Source organism: Trachypithecus francoisi, unplaced genomic scaffold (genome assembly GCF_009764315.1).
Source record: "Trachypithecus francoisi isolate TF-2019V2 unplaced genomic scaffold, Tfra_2.0 Lachesis_group19, whole genome shotgun sequence".
NCBI lineage: Eukaryota > Metazoa > Chordata > Mammalia > Primates > Cercopithecidae > Trachypithecus > Trachypithecus francoisi.
This window is the reverse complement of record NW_022681464.1, coordinates 29,045,224-29,064,818: the sequence shown is the minus strand read 5'-3', so window position 1 is coordinate 29,064,818 and position 19,595 is coordinate 29,045,224. Positions and strand designations below refer to the sequence as shown.

Below are 19,595 nucleotides of genomic sequence, written 5' to 3'. Positions count from 1 at the left end.
TTATCCAAAAGCAAGCTGACATTTTTATCTGTGGGTTTCTATGCTTGTTAAAATTTTTTTTTTTTTTTTTTTTGCTGCAGTACTCATTGAGCTAAATTTCGTCTAACATCTGGCCATTGTATAAATATAGCAATGAAAACATGTCTAGTTGCCTACACATTAAGTATAAATTTTAGAAATCCAATTAGTGTTTTATTCTTTGTGTGCATTTCCCTTTTTCTTTAGTGTTTGAGCTAATTTTGGGTTTCTACCTGAAACGATAAGAATTCAAATATTTAGCACACATCTATGCAGCAAAATCCAACTAGATTGAACATTTCCTAATGATTGTAAGATATTAATTCTTTTTTTATCCATGCAACAAGTACTTATTGAGTGAAAGGCACTTATTGAGTGAAGAGTCAAGCCTCGTCTCAGTGCCAATGGGTAGAGGTGAGAGTGGGAAGATACAGAAGAAATAAGACACAGTAAGGAGTTTAGAATCTAGTGGAGGAGATAGATACCTACACCAATGATTTCACTACAGTGTGACCAATGCTATAAGTGAGGTACTTATCCATCTGGCTTCTAAGACATCACTCACCACTCATCTGATGGGTTGCACACTACATACATGATTGTCCTTAGTCTTCCACTGAGAGTGTATAACCTCTCAAAATTGAGAAGCCCCTGAAACCAAGAACCCGGAGGGTTAAACCAGTACTCATTGAGCCTACATTATCCATCTGGGTAGGCAGAATCTGCCAAATGGCCTGAGGATGGATCATTTATTTAGCAATACTAGTGGCAGTTGTTTGTGTCTTCACTTTTAGATTCATCATAATGATAGCTGATAACCAATGGTTTATTTTGCATAGATGTGGACATTCAGAATTAAGCCTGTACAAACACAATTTTCACTATCTGTATCAGGGCGTCCCACAGTGTATACTCTGCAGGCTTTCAAAAAATACATTTGATTTCATGGGCCTACCACCATTTCCTTTGGTGTTGATTATACTCAAATATCAAACCTCCTGATCATTCTAAAGGATCATCTTAAGATCTAACTACAAATGAATTTTTAACTTTATCAAACATGTTTACCTTTTAAAACATCTGAATGTTTATTTTCACGAGCTTAGTAGTACAAGATGCAACATAATTTGTGAAAATCAACCACAATGCTAATACTTTAATATATTATTCCAAATATTAGACATTACAGTTTAAATCTTTTTAACATTAGCTCTAATGTTGGAATAACATTTAAGTTAATAAATAACTGTGAATATAACCATATGTTCAGTCTATTCTCCCCAGTTTATCCTAAATGACAATTTTATTGTGATTTGGGTCATAAAAGTGATAAATAATTGTTTATATGTTTTCATAAATTGCATGTTTATTTAATTAATCCTGAAGAAAACCTAGAAATACATTCCAATGGATTACATAAATTAGATGTATTTTTTAGCTCTTTGATTTTTTTAACATGAGTGAGTCACACTGTTTTGCTCTTACATTTAGTGTTCATTGCACATAACGTTTTTTGAAATGTATTTTCACAGGCTTTAGGTAGTCATTTGCAAAAGTGGCCACAATTTTTGATCCTTGAATTAAATGTCTTTCATTTATTTTGGAGAATTATGGGTTTCAAAAGCTACTGCCCTTATGGGACAATCTGTAAAGTACTAAACTCACAAAATTTGTGGTAACGAAAGAGAGTTTTGTTACATTACACTTTCCAAATAGTAACCACATCTTCCAATAATTTTCGTGTTATAAACACATTAGGAAAGACAGAATTACCTTTAGGTATAAAATGTTCTGAATTTGCATATTCCGTAGTACTTACAATGAGAATTTATATTGGCTTTTATATTGTTTGATAAGGTTGTCTGTGCCCCTCAGACACAGAAGATATCTGTGCCATCTTCAGCTGTCACAAAGGCAATTTCTCTGTGAAATGTTCATAACATGTGAGGTTGGTGTCAACATGCTGCAATCGGAGGCTTTCCAGGATTCATCCTACCATTTGAATTTACTGCTCTATTTTGGGATTTTCCTGTTATTATCGAGTTTAAACCAATACAAGTGTTGTCTGGTTTCATGGTCTGGGAACAGTATTCTGTACTCTTCGGAGTCAGATCTCTAATAAATCATATAGCTCAATTTCATCACATATATTTTCCAAAGATTTCTAATCTTCTTGTAAAGTCTTCAATACTGAGCAGCAGCTCTAGCTAGCACCTAGGAGCTGCATTAAGAAAAGGCTCAGATGATAAAAAGATAGTATAAGGGTTTAGGAAAAGCATCAATGGCAGAAATAACGTGTAGGAATCTTAAATTGAGGCAACTACTTAGGTCCAGAAAATATTTCCTTCCAGTATAAAAGGTTAAGGCTCTTTGAAGAAAATGTGATCTTCAACAATGGAAACATGCATTCAAATTCTGTTCCCTTGAAAGCTTAAAATCGGACTCTTTCCCTTTTGTACACTTTTGACAAACTATGTGCGTTTTCAGTGTAGGGACCACCTTACAATTTTAGGGTAACTGTACTCTTCCTTAGGGAAGAGACAGTTGGCATTGTTTCATGGCTGGGTGTAATTCATTTATGTCTTCCCAGTTTTTCCTCTCTGATTTCTTCTCTGTGTATCTGTCAGCAGTGGTCTCCTGGGAGCAGCACTATGCACTTCATTAATAAGAAGGGATTAAAGAAAAAAGCCCCAGTCTTCGAATACACTTGGATAATTTGGTGTCATCTACAAGGCGAGAGACCCCTGCTGCATAGATGTCATTAGAAAGGTACAATTTCATTACTTTTTACTGGCAGAGCCTTGAGTGAAATAAAAAATATGTTGTCTCATATGCAGGGGGAAAAAAGTGCTAAAGCTTTCATTCATTTCATGCCCCTATAAATAGTAGAATGCAAAAAATATATTTTATGGTTTTCACATTTATATTGCCTTCCTTTAGTAGTCCTTGAAATCATACTTCCTATTAAATATTGAGCAAGATAAAGATTAAAAGAAAATTATTTATATTCTTAAATCTCAAATGAGATTTATATATTTTTATTAATTAACACACTTGTTTCAAAGACCTACTATGTGCCAGGCTCTCTGCTAGCTACTAGAAACAAAGTACAAAAACATCATTCACTTTTTTTAAACCCTAACTTATTGAATACTATAATTGGAAGTGAGTGTATATGAAATAAACCATATGGCAGAATAAAAATGATTATAAGCCAGTATATTGTAAGTGTATTCAAAAAATCTGTTTAACACTTCCTTGTTAACTGAACTTATTTTTAAATTGACGTGTTTGCTGATGGTTGATATTACCTTTTGAACTGAACCACCCTGATTTTAAGCCTCTAAGTGGTATATTGTGCAAACATTTGAAATGACGGTGCAAACCATCTCTGGGAGATTTGCACCCCAGTTTCCATAGGTGCCGTCCCTGCTAGGAGGTAACCATATGTCACTGGCACAGTGTGTGGTGTGGCCACGCCCCCTGAGAAAGGGGCCTGGGATTTAGGCACCTGCGGTATGCCAATGGCACTCCCAGGCATAACACTGGTGTGATGACTCTCTGGGAATCTCACACATCACTCTTTCCTAGCACCGAAGAGAATCAGGTTTAATAGTGGTCCATTATCTCATTGCCACAGACACACAACTGCCATTAACGCTAAAAAGTGACACACAGTTGGAACCATGCTTGAGAGAAGACAGCCCTTGATCATCAGTTATTCACAAGTCACTCCTTGCAGTGATAGGTTTCTGCTTTCCTTCTAATAGCTTTTGTTCAGTGAAATTGACATTTGCAGTTCTTTGTCTAAGATAACAGCTAGACTAGACTAGTTAAGATGACAGAAACTGGGGTTTCTGGAGAACATTCTACTGACAAAAGGCAAAGCAGGACCAAAAACCAAATTATTTTGACAAGTAAATGAGTCAGGAACAAAAATACTTTAAAAATGTGCTGGGTTATGTACAATAGATCCAGAAATGAAAGATTGGTCTTCTGGTAAGCTTTGAATACAGAGTGATCTGACGTCCTTATCATTTTATTCTACAACCATGTTGTACCTTGTCTGTCATACATTTTAATTCACTCAAATATGATTACACATGCAGTAAAGATTATCAACAAATGTCATGAGAAGTGAGAGGGCAGAGATTGGGACAGGGCCTTTACACCTTCTAGAGTGAACACAGCTTAAATAATCAACAAAAAGCCAGGACTCAACTAGCTAAGTTCTTGTTATCAAAAATATGTCTCAGCTAATGTTTAAGTATAGATAACCAAAGTTACAAACAAAATCCCCAGTTTTGCCAATAAGTTTTTAAAAAATAAGCAAAGTGGTAAAGGGGTTAAAAGCTTAGATCATTAAACTGGTGTGGTGCATTTGAGGGTGTGCACTGAAAACAGATCAACCATTTGATACCAGAGTACAGATTTCCTTTCTGTTTGTGATTTTTGTATAGTGGTAACTTTTCCTCTGCCTCTATAAGATTTTATGAGTCTGCTTGTCTTGCATCTCAATAGGTGCTCTTATGATTTGGGAAGGGTTTCTGAATACTCTTTTCAAATTTCTGGGCTTTAGTCCCACATTACTTTAGGCAATGAGGAGGAAGAAGAAATACTATGAATTGAAGTTAGAATTGAAACTTGTGTATTTGTGATATAAATGGAAGGAAGTAACTGATTAGCAGTGACACTGGCTAATGCTCTTTTGCTGAGGTACTCTATAAATAAGGGATTGCTCACGAAAGAGCTTGTTATACTTTCTCTCTTGTGTGTGCATGACTGTAACATACTGTATTTTGCCATTGTTAAACTTAGTTTAACAGAATAAATATTCAAATAAGAATTGACCATACCAATATCCCAGTAGAGAGGGAATAAGCTGATAGACGTGTCTTTGAGTTCTGTCAGGCAAGACTTAACCAAATCTTGACACACATTTAAAATTGGTTGTTAATGAAAGGTAACTAGATAAAATAGGTATATATTTGCTTAAGGATATTTTTAAAATATTTCTTTTTTTAGATTTGAAATTCACAATAGGTTTCTTCCTTTCCTCCTTGCTAATTTATGAAATATTTATTGTTTAGACTGACTAATATGACATGAAACAACAAACCTGCACATGTCTAATTTATAATAAATCTGTTTCCTTAATGGGTGGAAGGAAATCTGAGGACAGTTCTAAGGAGTCTTGTCTGCTTTCAGTGCGATCTTCTAGTCATACTGAAGACAATACCTCTCCGGATTGGTCTTTCCCCTTCTTCTCCTCTCCCCGGTCAATGTCAATCACGTGCACCACTCCAGGTTTTAGAATCAGGTCATCCGTCTCTACCTGACTCCTGTTGTCCTCCACCTCCATGTAGCTTCCTTTTGTTTGCTGGGCAGCTTTGCTGAAGGCTTCTTTAAAACGACGTTTGAGTTCAACATCTGGACAGAAGACATACTCATAAAGGCCACCAGCGAGGACAGCTCCTATGATGGGCCCAACCCAATATATCTAAGGAAAAGATGAAAGAGGATAGAGTATAAGTAGAGAGAAGCTATTCCATTGAGCAGCTCATGAATATGATCTAGCTGGGTTAAATTAAGAGTGTATTTGTGTCATGCATCAAAAAGAGGGGACTTGGAGAGGAAATAAGAAAAAACACCAAATCCTCATCAGAGATCCATAAATCATTAAACAGCATTTGAACAGAAAACAAGAAGGAACTGTTTCATCTCCTATTCTCTTTTTATTAATTATGTTCTTCCATCGTATGATAATCCTTAATGTAAAGATAGCTCCTCTTTGGTGGTGTTACAAATTAAGCGCACTAAGAATTCTTTAATATAGAAAAAAAATTTCTGGAGAGTCCTTATTTTCTCAATATTGTCATCTTTCACTGGTTTCCTGCACAATCATGATCATCACACAGACTTTATCTTTTGGGGATTCCATTATTCAGGTCAGCATGATCAAAACCAACCCAGCTCTACCACTTAGCAGAGCTGTGAGTGCTTGTATCAGTTACTTAACTTTCAAAGCCTTACTTTCCCCATCTGTAAAGTGGGGATTATAATAATACGAACCTCATGGGGTAAAAGCATGAAGTGCAATAATACTTGTAAAGTACTTAATAGTTTTTAGTTCTTAGTACTATCTGCTCCATTCCAGGCTTCCAAAATTTGGTGATTTGATTTAAATGAAAACCTCATGTGTTCATTACTGTGCGGATAGTTTTCATCTATGTGGTTCTTACGATGGTGGCTTGGTGAAAAAACATGAGTTTATGGCTAGTTGAGGAGTAGCAATTCCACAGGATTAAAATAAATGGAGATGATGATGATGATGATGATGATGATGATTATTTTGAGATGGAGTCTCCCTCTGTCGCCTAGGCTGGAGTGCAGTGGGGCGATCTCTGCTCACTGCAAGCTCCGCCTCCCGGGTTCACGCCATTCTCCTGCCTCAGCCTCCCGAGTAGCTGGGACTACAGGTGCCCGCCACCACACCTGGCTAAATTTTTGTATTTTTAGTAGAGACAGGGTTTCATCGTGTTACCCAGGATGGTCTCAATCTCCTGACCTCGTGTTCCGCCCACCTCGGCCTCCCAAAGTGCTGGGATTACAGGCGTGAGCCACCGTGCCCAGCCGGAAATTATTATTACATATTAGCTATGCACCTAGAATAAAGTTTTGAGTTTGAATGAAGTGCAGACATTTGCTTTAGAGCACATGTGTGCTGTAGAATATTAGACATTTATTTAGCAGACGCACTTGGTCAACAGAAACCCTGCTTATTGAGCACTGTCCCCGAGCCAGCCGTACTTGGCACTTTTCTTGTATAATCTCATTTAATTCTAACAATAATCTATGAGATAAATATTATTATTCTTCCCATTTTATGAAAAGAAGAGTGACACTCTGAGAGGGTACGAAGCTTGCTTAAGATTTTGTGCTTAGCAAATGGTTGAGCTGAGATTTCAGACCTGTCTGACTTCAAACCTCTCATTTGAGGCTGGGCACAGTGGCTCACCCCTGTAATCTCAGCAGTTTGGGAGGCTAAGGTGGGTGGATCGCTTGAGCCCAAGAGTTTGGTTCAGACTGAGCAACATGGTGAAACCCTGTCTCTACAAAATACAAAAAAATTAGCTGGGCTTGGTGGTGTGCACCTGTAGTCCCAGCTACTTGGGAGGCTGAGATAGGAGGATCACTTGAGCCTAGGGAGGTTGAGGCTGCAGTGAGCCATGATCATGTCATTGTAATCCAGCCTGGGCAGCAGAGTAAGACCCTGTCTCAGACAAACAAACAAACAAACAAAAAACAAAATGAAAACCTCTCTTTTGAAACACTGTTCCAAACACTGTAGTATACTGTTTACCACTGTATTACTCATTTGAGAAAAAAATTATGGATGCTTTTTGTTTAAAACACCCTCTGCAAATTAATCTCAGTTTGCATCCTCATTGTAAGATTTAAATAAAATTCAAACTTTAAGCTGAGATGGAAGACATAACATTGACGGGGAAACTGTTGTTAGAGTGGCTGGAAGAATCAAGTTCCTCTCTTGAACATGAAAAAACCCGTATGAGCCTTTATCTTCTCTATGCTCTTTTAAAGGAGAAACGGGAGCCCTCCTCTAAATGTCTTTGTTCTTTGTTCCTTTAGTAAGGTCCCATTAGACATATACTATTCCACAGGCTACAGATCCCACAAGGGAGACCAGAACAGCAAAATAATTACTACCCTTTCCAAAACATCTGTGAGTGAGAGACCTAGATGCATGTTCTCAACAATAAACAGATCTCAGTGTCAAGTTGCTATTTCAGAATGAAGTCTTATGTACTTGAAAGAATCTTTATTGCTAAAAATCTAGAAAACGTGTAAAAGTGTAAAGAAAACTAAAATAATATCATTATACTATACAAAAAACCCAATTAATATTTTAATGTTATTCCTAATCTCTCTACCTACAAATATACTTTAGTTCTACATTTCATATAACCATTGCTATTTTTAGTAGAATAAGTTTGGTATAATATAGCATGGGAAACTTTTGGTTTAATCAACAAGCTAAGAATTTTCCTACTATTTAAATTTTAACTAGCTTACTACAACTGACAAGTAATTAACAAAATACATATTTTCATCTACATTTTCAAGTGCTTATAAATTTAACTAAAAGTTGTTAATGACAAAATAGTTTCAATTTAATTTGTTGAACTGAAAGTTGTATTTTCATTATAAGATCAGGGCTGGGCACTGTGGCTCATGCCTATAATCCCAGCACTTTGGGAGGCTGAGGCGGGTGGATCACCTAAGGTCAGGAGTTCGAGACCAGCCTGGCCAACATAGTGAAACCCTGTCTCTATGAAAAAATACAAAAATTAGCTGGGTGTGGTGACGTGCACCTATAATCGGGAGGCTGAGGTAGGAGAATCTATTGAACCCAGGAGGAGGAGGTTGCAGCAAGCCAAAATCGTGTCACTGCACTCCAGCCTGGGCAACAGAGCAAGACTCCATCTCAAAAAGAGGAAGAAGAAAAAGATCATATACTACTCACTAGAAATTTCCATTTCTGTTAATGTGGTAACATTTTTTGACACAAAAATGGAGGTATCAGTGGCAAAATGACTAATCTCATGGATGGCATTGTTGGCCAAGTCTTGATTTGAACACTGACTCTCATTCTGTTATTTAATGCTGTAGATTACTTTTAAAGATTTGGTATACTTTTCTTAGAAGTGAATGCACAGAGCAGTGGTGCATTTTCTTGTCATTTGCAGTGTATACCATAGATGAATGGCTGTGACTAGGTCAGTAATCACTGTCTGAATAAACACAAGGGGCATATTCTGTTATATTCATGAATTTTTAAAAGTTGCAGGTGACATTTGCAATATGTAAGCTATAATAAAAGCTAGCCCTCTTTGAAGCTGGCTTACAGGTGTCATATTTTTATTGGCTATTGTAAGTTAGCATGTTGGTGGCCTTCACAATTGCTGCATTACTTATTTAATTGTAAAGGATTTAAATTTCTTTGCTGTGAGAAACAACGGAAACAAAATTAATTATAATATTTTTAAATGGACACTGCTATTCTCTGGAAGCACTGCCACTACATTCATAAATATTTATTTATAACAGGTTGGGTTTGAGACTGAAAAGTGAGCCTTTTCTGTGAGTCATTCATTTTTCCAGTTACGGTTATGGTGATAATAGCATAAACCTTTGCATTATTTATTCGACACCATCTGCAGTTCAAATATTTGCAACTTACACACTATTAATTGAGTTTATGCATTTGTAAACAAAAAAGGGTAAATATCTTTGCTATGGGCAGCGCTTTTAAGTATTTCATTCATTTTTTTTTTTTTTTGCAATTTTTTTCTGTGATTTGCTGGGAAGACTTTACTTTCAATTATTTAAACACCAAATTTACTACACCATGCTAACTTTAACTTGATCCACATGGGCAACCTCCATATACAGTGTATTCTGCTGCAATCTGTCAGGTACAGTGTCTAAAATAGTGCTTCAAAAAAGGAAAAGACTGTTATTGAAGGCCTAGAACAGATATATAAGAGATGTTTTACAGCAGATCTGTGCTAGTCTTTCCCTAGTCTTTATAAAAGATGTAAATAAAGTGGGGGTCAAGGTTGGAGAAATGCAAGAGAAACTGATAAGCAAGATAATGAAAAATACAAGAGTCCCACAGGTAATTGTCCTCAACTGTAGGAAGATAAGGACTATCAATATGAGGGTTACCCAGTGGTTTTCCCAATTTCCCATGATAACTGCAGGTCCAAAGGATCGAGCGGGATTCATGCTGGCACCAGTATAATTGATCTATAGGAAACAAGAAAAAACAACTTCAGACATTGCTGAAACAGGGCTACTAGCAAGTATCATTCATTGCAATTTGCTGTCATTTGTCACTTAGAGGAACCACAAGATGTTAGCAGCTAGATCAACATTCTTATTGCGCAGTTGGAAAAATTACAACCTAAAATGGACAGTCATGGCTGGATACTAAAGAGCAACTGCTGTAAAACACAACATCTTCAGGCCAGCTAGAGTGAGGATAAATGAGGTGGGATTGATTATATAAATGGACTTGGAAACTTACTGCAAATAAATGTCCAATTGCAACAGAAAATCCAATTGCTAAAGCTATTGAGCCAGTGACATCAGTCCGTTTGGAATCACAGCTGGCAAAGATAGTAAACACCAACTGAAATGTGATTATCAACTCAACTAGGAGACCATGACCAGCGGTAAGATTTCCATGAACCTAGAGAAGGAAAAATACTCCATCAGAATTGAAGCAAGAGTATTTTCGATGACAATGTATTAATATCACTGTGAAAGGCACATTTGATCCGTGTAAAAATAAAGGTGAGTCTTCTACCTCACCTTCAACTGAAACCTTCCTTCTCTCACCCCCCCAAAAAGAAAGAATAAATTTACATTCATTTTGGGTCATCACAGATAATTACTCTTACAATGACCAAGCAGGAGTTTGTGCTGAATGTCCTTTTCTACAAAGGTAGCAAAATGTGCCACTGCAGCACTTAACTTGTAAAAGAATTTCTTGAGAGCCTTGTAATTGCATAAGGCAATGATTAAATCCATTAATTAGGTTTAAATTAATTAATATATATTTCAATTAAAATTTAAGCCATGTGCTTTTTTTTTTTTTTTTTAAATCAGCCCTTGTGCTGAGTTAACAATTGATACTCCTAATCAGCTAAGAACAAAACTAGGATCGGATGTCTACGTTTTTTAAGCACAACCCTTTATGTAGATCATTGTACATCTTATGAACATGACAAGAAAATAGTTTTTTTCTGCTAGTGAACAAATAATTGTAAGGAAAATGCATGAAGCTAAATATAAAGTCAATATAGTAACTGGAATGGGAGAAGGAGAGGTAAAAACCAACACAATTTTCAGGCCACCTAGATTTTGTTATTTTTAAGCACTCAAGAGCAAACAATGATTTCTTACAGATATACCTAAATACTGCCAGAATCAGTTTTCACACTATTAAGAATCATCCAAAAATTCCTTAGGAGTAAATTAGCTATTTTAGGGATGTGCCTCATGCCACCAAGGCATTATTTAGCAAAGAGTTTGCAAGAAGCTTAGAGTCCTAGTTTGAAAATAGCTAAAGATGCTACCATGGTGACTCCCAGGCCTCCCACCACACTGGGAGGTGTGACCAGATAGAGGATTCCTGCTCCAATGATGGCCCCCAGGCACTGGGCTGCAATGTAGAAGACAGACTTGGCGATGCTTATCTTCCTGGTGCACACCATGGCCACAGTCACTGCAGGGTTGATGTGGCCACCGCTGATGTGGCCAAAGCACTGCACCATGGTTGCAATGCTGAGTCCAAAGCAAAGGGAGATGAGAACCATGTCGACCGGTAAAGGCTTTTCTGTTCCACCCCAGTTGATGGTGGATCCCAGGCTGAGGAGAACAAAAATAAGCATGGCCAGAAATTCCGCTGTGACTGCTTTCCAGAAAGCTTGAGTCCAGACCCCTCTGAAAGCCACCATGATGTTCTCTCTGGTACACAAAGGTCCACACTTACTGAAAAGAGAAACAAATCATCATCAGAAGCCACTACACCCAGGTTTATGAATTTAGATGAAGGGAACAAGGCCTGCCATCTTCGGGTACTGTGGGCAGGTGCTGCCAAGTGTGATTAGAACACCAAGAAAGAATGCTTCTGCTAAAGCTCCTTCATGAATAGTCAAGAGACTGTTATTCTAGTCGCCTTTGATTTAATATTCAAAGATCATCCAGTTTCACTGGAAAATTATCCAAACTGTCCCTAGAAAGGAAAATGTCTAAATCAAATTCCTTAAAATATTGAGAATAAAATATATTTACCTTGTACTTAATTCCCTTAGAGCAAATTTTTAAGTTTCAAGTACATTTTACATGCCACTTATATTTTGAACATAAAGCATTAAAACAAGGTATGCGTGGGGGGGTCGCCTTTTCTAGCTTTGCATTTGATTGCTTTGAAATGGCATTCTGAACATCTCCCCCTCCCTCAAGACTCTGGATTAAGGAGGAAGACTTCTAGGAAGCCAGGGTGCTGAAGACTGTCTTTTGAGAAAGTGAACTCACTGAGGGGAGAGGAGCTTCTGGTGACTAGCTAGGGCGATGGGAACAGGCGGGGCCTCAGCTGGGACAGCGACACTCCCTCACTCTCCTTTGCGCCAGGAGCGAGCAGGCTGCCAGCGGGAGGAGCCCGGCAGCTGAGCCTGCCCAAGGGACACCGTGCACCGCCCAGATCTGGGCGCGCGGCACAGGGACGTGTCAACCTCCGTCCCCAGGGAGCCTGCAGCGCCTCTCAGAGGGCGGAGCAGCGGCCATTCCCGGCTCGTGCCAGGCTCCGGGGTGGCAGCCAGGTGCACACACAGAATCGGCCCCGCGAGTCCGCCCGCCTGCCCGCCGGCCCGGCTGCATCCTGGCCGCTGGAGGTGGGGAGAGATGGGAGGGGGGATGCTTTTAGGGGAGGAAGGACAGCCTCTCCTCGTGCCCAATCCTCTCTCACCCCTTGACCCTGACCGTACAAACGCAGATAAACCTGCCAAAGGGAGCCTGGAGGCTGGGGTGTGCCAGCAATGCCCCTGTACCCTTCTTGCCTTCATGGTGCAGAGCTTGGGAAGTCAGGAAAAGGGGGTGTGGCTAGGGAAACTTTGGGCCCCTGAGCAGAAGGCTCTATGGAAAACGGCTTTTCTCTAAGGTCTTCTTGATGGCTTTCTGTTACATGGGCTTAGAGGACAGTGCGTCTCACCTTGCGGAGCTTCTCGGGGGAGGGTGGTGGGCAGGCAGTCTGGGAGAGGGAGGACGCCTTCTCCTCCCATCTATATCCCTCTTGCTGTCATTAGATCTTTGGAGCAGAGAAGGGGTGATTTGACGATACTGATGCCAACTGCTCATTCTGGGAGGAAATGGCTAGGATTGCCCTTTTGTGGGGGCAATTACCCCAGTTACCATGTTATCTAAGACTTTTGCCCTTGTCCTTTGCCTTTGATAGTCATGAGAGCCAAGAAGTATGGAGAGCATTTACCAGTGAATCTAATTGCAGAGGACCACGTAAGGGGTTAGGCAAGAAAGCCAAGTGCTTTAAGAGATTAATATTATTGTGGCTTTCCCTCTGACAAATTGTGGGGCCTTCATTTCCCCACCTCACTGAATGTTCCCGGGAGCCTGCTTTCTGCATGGGTAGTGAGGAAATGCAGTGCCAAAAAGGGTGAGGGGAATTTCCAGCTCAGCCTAGCCCTCAGTTTGCTAAGGGGCTTTGCTTTAGAGGTGGAGAGTGAAAAACCCTTTCTTGCCTAAGCCTGGGTGGCAGGAAAAAGGAAGAGCTGGCTCCACAGCGGGGTGGCCAGCCACATCCCATGCATCCCCTTCCCCAGTGAAGCAAATCTCAGAAGTATGAAAAACCCCAGGTGGGATGACAAAGACATCATACTCTCTAGAGGAAGAGAATGTAAAGAAACAAAAACGGTAGTTGGAATGGGGCAGGGAGGGCACGCTGGAGGAGACACTAAAAATATTCCCAAAGAGGGCAAACTCAGAAAAGTCATACATTGAACAAGTTAGGAGAGTCACTTCTGAACTCACTGGCAGCCCAGGGCTGTAGCCGAGATGGCAAAGGGGGCAAAATGCGATCACAGGTGCTGTTGTTTGTGGTCAGGGTTAGTGGGGAGAAGGAGGAGGACAAAACAGGAGGCTAAGGAAGCTAGGTGGGAAGGAAACAACGTCCTTCTCAGCCCCGCAGGAGACACCAGGCAAGGTGGGACCCAGAAAAGACCAGCCCCCCGCTCACCCCCTTCACCTCTCACTTCTGCCATTTCCCCAGTTCTCTGCTTGCTTGGTCTCTCATGCACCTGTCTACCTCTCCAGAGACCTAATTTAAGAAACTCAGTTGCTCTTTCAGCTTCAAATTTTCATCAGCCAGAGAAATTTAAAAGAGTGCAAAACTTGAAAACAAAACATAAATGTACTCTTTAAGAATGTTTTTAGCTTTGTTTTTTTAATCCACAAAAATCTGATCTCCTTCCAAGGCAGATGTGCCAGCCTCAGTCGGCTGTGAACCCTGAAGTTTGCTGGCAGCATAGACATATCTCTGGCCTTCTGAGGGCTCACCCCAGCATCACCCATAGCATCCTGTTTTTATTGTCGGTGTTCCCTTACATGTTCACACTCACTGGAAATGATCAATACAATTAGTTTTGCTTCTTTTGCCCCAGAACAAAGGGGATTTGTTGATGTGACCCGGTTGTACCGAATTGGACACATCATTTTCTAGCTGAACACTCAGCTTCCTCCACTCCAGGACAGCTGAGGATCTGGGTGAGTAATTTTTCTGATGAAATGCACTATAGCTAGATGTACCTCCATAAGGTAATTTTTCTGGGCTTTTGCAGATCTCAAACATATGGAGGATTTGCCTAAAAAGCATCCCTTTTGTTCTACCTTCTCTATGCCTCTCTTCTGAAAATGCCCAGTACTTAGATCTAAAAGAACCACCCACCTGCCCCATAGCTGCCTTCCAGATTCTGCCTAAGAAGGCACAAACATCTGTAATGAAAGAGACAGTTTCATCTTTTGGCCCTGAGCATTGATCCCTTAAGGCAAAGAAGGACTTACCCCCACCGCCTTGCTGTGGGTCTGTCACTCATGCCTTCCCCAGCCAGAGTGCAGCTCTCATTGCCTGCCCCGCTGCTCCCTGTGTGCTGGGAGTCAGATTACGGCCACTTGTCTGATTGGGTTTTTGGAGTGTTAGGGGTGGAAAGATTCTGCACCATGTGGCAATCGCTAAGTTATATTTGAACTTGAAGTAACTTTTCTGTACCTGATCACTGTAGACACAGGGCATTTCAGGAATGCAAAAACATTTAGTTACATTATGTTTATTTTATTTAGTCAGTAATGTTTGAAAATGAGGACTTCCTCAAATCTTTATCTGAATTCTTCCTACCACGAAGAATTGTTCAGAATTTGTCTTGTTTGGTTATATGTTGTAGTTTAAATTGGGCAACTATTAGAAAATGAATTTGTATAATCCAGCAGTTGAGATGAATTGAGATAGAGACTTTGGTGCATTTATTTTTTAGCCAATGAATTCTGTTTGAAGTTTTTGATCTGAGAAGAAGCATTATAAGCACAATATATAACTGCAGCTCCATTTATAGCACAGGCAGCACTGATTTGGACAATAAAAATAAGGAAACACAGGAAATACAGGAAATAAGACTGCTCTAGGTGCTCACCTGACTGTTATATTAATAATCTGGGGGAAAGAAGTAGCAAACTTAAAAAATATCAAAGTTGGATGGGGATGAAATTATGGGGAACTGTAGGTAAATTTAACCTCTGAAAACCTAGGGACAGGACTGATTTTATAATTTACTGGTCCCAGTGCAAAATGAATGCAGGACACCTTGGTAAAACATTTAAATTTCAAAATTGCGACAGCAGAGCATAAATAAAAGCTGGGTGCTTCTAAAGGCAGGACCTCGTGCAGCTGCACAGGCTACGTGCTTATGAAGATGTCCCTGCCTAAGGAGTTTGGTGAACTCTAGAAGGTTTAACCATTAGCTACCTGCATCACCATCTCATTATTATTTTTTCTTTAAATAGACCGTAGGTGCATGGGATTGGAATAATCAGAATTCCTGAGTTATAACACTCTGTCATCACTCGTGCATGTATGGCCCTCTTATTTTCTAATAGTTAATTATAATGGCTTTTAAATAATGTAATGAACATCTATGAACCCACTACTCAAGTCGACAACTAGAACAATGATAATAACTCACATTATCTATGGACGCCTCCCTTTTCTCACTTTATATTTCAGATTGGATTTTTTTTTCCAGAATGAAGTATGACAAGAAAGAAATACATAAGAGAGGAGAAAGACTGTTATACTTTTAAATCCCAGTTACAGTTTTTTGTTTTGTTTTCATTTGCGTACTTGAGACATGGGAATGGGTGAAGAACTCTCATTCGAAAGAGGAATTCAAAATTTGAGTGTGACTTTCAGAGGAGCACTTTATTACTGTTTCAAGCATTTTGAGTTAACCAAGATTGAATTTAGATTCTTAATAATATGGTTGTACACTGGTTATTGTACATCAGTGGTTTCTACCTTTAATAGGCTTCCTGAAATTCGGAATAAATTGTGATGAGAGCGGCAGGGAGAATTGATGTGAATCCACAAAGAACACTTAAAACATTTCATATTGATTCTTAAAGCTGTTTACCATTTGGATTTTAGAATGAGATTTTAAAAAGGCGCAAAATGTTTGTTACAAATTGGAAAACTGACTTTCTAGGCAGATGTGCTAAGTGTCATTACTCTGACCCTAAGGCATTTGAGTCAGAGGTATTCTGAGGGCTGTGAAGCTAAGGCACAAGGCAGCCATGTTTAGGGGCTTCCTTGTGAATGAGTCCTGTGGGCAGATCCACAGGAATCCACAGAGTGGCGCTCCTTAGGGGTGCTGGTCAGTGGGTGGACATTTTCTAGGTCCACTCTTCACAGGTTGTCCTAGGCTTATTAGCATTCTCTGCACAACCTCGGCAGTTGCAGTTACCATTTTACGATGTGCCAGCAAAAGTTGGTTACCACAGTTTCTCAGCCTCCTTCCCTGTTTTCTGGCTGCCTGATGCCTTGGCAGTGCAGTTCCTAAGGGATGACTGTTCCCATTAAGGAAGGGCCACCCTCATTGGCACCAACCCCTATACTTATTAGTACTCTCAGCAGAGTAGCTTAAAATTGACTGGGGATTAACTCTTCACCTACCAGAGGTAGTTTTTCTTCTTAAGTATTGCTGATTATTCTTTTTGTACTTGAGCCGCTACTACTGATCGTCCTGTGATACTGTTAGCTGCAGGCAATAATCAGCTAGTTACCTGGATTTTCTTTGGACTAGGGGCAGAAATTTCCCACAGGATTGTCTGTGGTCTTGTATGCAGAATGCGATAATGAAGGAAAGCAGCTACAATGTGCTTCTGGTGGTGGTGGGTCACCAAGAGGTGGGAAGGTCTGGTGATATGAGTAATACCTTCTACATTGAAATGTTTTGATGACGACCTGGATCCAAGTGACAGTTGGAATCGAATCCCCCCGACCCCCGCCACCTCCCGCCACTGGTATGTTTAAAAGGGTGCAATTCATTAAAAAATTGAATAACAATTTATTAATTAAATCTTACTGACTTTCTCATTGTATAGTGTTATGATCTTTTGGGGGAGGGTAGTTACATAGCACATTGATTTAAAATTGGTCTTTGCGCCAGATGACCCTATGAATCTTCAGTTCAATAGCCTTGCGAAGTTGGGGGTCAGTAACACATGAGGAACTAGAGAGAAGCATAAGTGAAAATGACAGGTACTTAGCAAACACTAGCTAATTGACACACTTTGTTTCTGAATTTTTAATCTACTATGCCATACTATTTTCCTTGGGTGCTGTTGTATATCTTTGGGATTTGTGGACTCCTTCTCCCATCCTTGCCCTCAGAACTTTTAATATTTCTTCATGTGTTCAGAGATTGAAAACTGAAACAAAAGCACTAAACATGCCAGCAATGCCTCAGTACCAGACGGGAAGTGTCTCCAGGCTGGTAAGGGCAGATTCAATCGCAACTCATAAATCTTACTTTGCTTTTCATGAATCTCAGCATCATGAATTCCCCCAGAGCACTTATATATCAGTATGTTCATTAAAAACAAACAAATAAACAGAACAACAACAGCAGCAGCAGCCGCAACCACTACCATCACGACGAAGGGCTTAATGGGGCTTTGTTCCTTTTTCGAGGAAGCTTTACCTTATGGTTATAATTCAGGATGGCTTCCAGAAATAGAGTTCACCACCGAAAGAGTGAAATAAAAATAATGATCAAATACAGCAAGGAATCAGAGTGTTTAACTTAGCTTCCTGTTCCTTAGTGAGGTTAATGGGAGAAAACCTATCTTTCCAATGGTTGTTGAACCTTTCAGAAACACCATAAATCTCTCTCTGTGCCCCCACGCCCAACAGATCCAGGCTTTCGTGTTTGGTGTAGCAGGCACATTTTTCTTGATTCAGATCCAGGCGGACTCTGCCTTGGCGGGGGAATTGTACTCTGCTGACATTTAAGGCAGGAATTCCCTGGGAAAATAGTCAAGAGATTCTTTTGGAGCTGCTGGAAATGCTCCAAAGGGTTTAGGGTTCCCCTCTCCAGGCAAATAGGGAGGGAGAACGGGAGGGAGGGAAAGAGAAAACAGAAGGACTTTATTGAGTGACTGTATTTCATCTGAAGCTGGTTACAAAAAACCAGAAATGTGGTTGGATGACTGGATACTTTTCTTACACCTTATCTCTTCCCCAGCTAATATGACAGCTCAGAGTCTGGTTGGGCATTTAAAAAAACAGCTCAGACATCCATAGTAGACAATCAGTTCTCCGGGAAGCAAAGGACTTTGGGATTTAATGGGTTGGACCAAAATGTTTGAAATGGTTAATAGTCCAAGTGTAGCCTATACTAGTAATTGTTTCAGAATTTAAATTAAATTTGAATATATTAAAAACTAAGCCAACATTTTGGTGACCACTGTCACTCAGTCACCACTGTCATCTACAGTGATCATTACAGAAGGGCTCAGAGTACCCGCATTTTTAACAGACTAACAGAGATGTTTCCAGCTTCAAGGACAGAAAAGGTGTTTAAAATTCTGTACACGTGGGGTATGACCAGCAGAGTAAGCCAAAAAACTAGGTGGTTAAAAAAAATGCTTTCAGAATAATGCTAGAAACAGAACACTTTTTAAAGGAGCAGAAGTGGCCATAATCTGTGACCACAAAAAGAAATGACTGATCTCAACAGTCAAGTTATTTAGGAATGGCCTTGGATGACCTTTCTAATAATTCAGATACTTTCTTTTCTTCCTTCCTAAATGATCATACATCCTTCTCTTTAACCTCTCTATTTTTTTTTTTTTTCCACATTCATACAATCAGGAAGGCACATCTGAAATTCAAAGGGCCTTAGAGGTGTCAAGTCTCGGCATTACTGGTTTTATCTTTCCTGAATGTTCTTATCTCTTGCTGCACTTTGGCCAGTATTTTTGCTGCAGGGAGTATCCTGCGACCACACCTTGTCAGGTCCCACCTTGGAGCCAATTTAGGTGATTCTTTTATCCTCAATCCCTTTCCCTTCTCTCACTGCCACAGGATTTTCTGATTCTTCTTCAAACACTCCTCAGTATTTATCTCCTTCATGAAATCTGCTCTTCGCAAACTTGCTTGGTTCTAGCCACCTAAGAAACCCGTAACAACCGGAAGGCCTATGTGATACTCTGCAGTTATAACTAGGTAATGTATTGACTCATTCATTGGTGTTTTGATGCTACCTTATCTCTCTTTTAAAATATAAACTGTAGGCCGGGCGCCGTGGCTCAAGCCTGTAATCCCAGCACTTTGGAAGGCCGAGACAGGTGGATCATGAGGTCAGGAAATCAAGACCATCCTGGCTAACATGGTGAAACCCCGTCTCTACTAAAAAATACAAAAAACT

The 19,595-nt window shown here is 39.8% G+C and overlaps 1 protein-coding gene across 2 annotated transcripts; it reads right to left on the bottom strand.

Annotated features, from left to right (window-relative positions):
• Nucleotides 1-1,078: 1,078 nt before the first annotated feature.
• Nucleotides 1,079-14,840, bottom strand: AQP4 (aquaporin 4). Of its 2 annotated transcripts, XR_004429228.1 has the most exons (6): nt 14,680-14,840; nt 11,184-11,598; nt 10,130-10,294; nt 9,769-9,849; nt 4,080-5,518; nt 1,079-4,048 (listed from the first exon to the last, which is right to left on the bottom strand). XR_004429228.1 is itself a non-coding variant. In XM_033178074.1 (5 exons), the coding sequence occupies exons 1-5, from the start codon at nt 14,709-14,711 to the stop codon at nt 5,240-5,242; spliced, it is 972 nt and encodes a 323-aa protein (XP_033033965.1). In that variant the 5' UTR covers nt 14,712-14,840; the 3' UTR covers nt 1,079-5,239. The 2 variants fall into 2 exon arrangements, 1 of the variants encoding a protein (XP_033033965.1); XM_033178074.1 differs by having other exon boundaries at nt 1,079-5,518.
• Nucleotides 14,841-19,595: the final 4,755 nt, after the last annotated feature.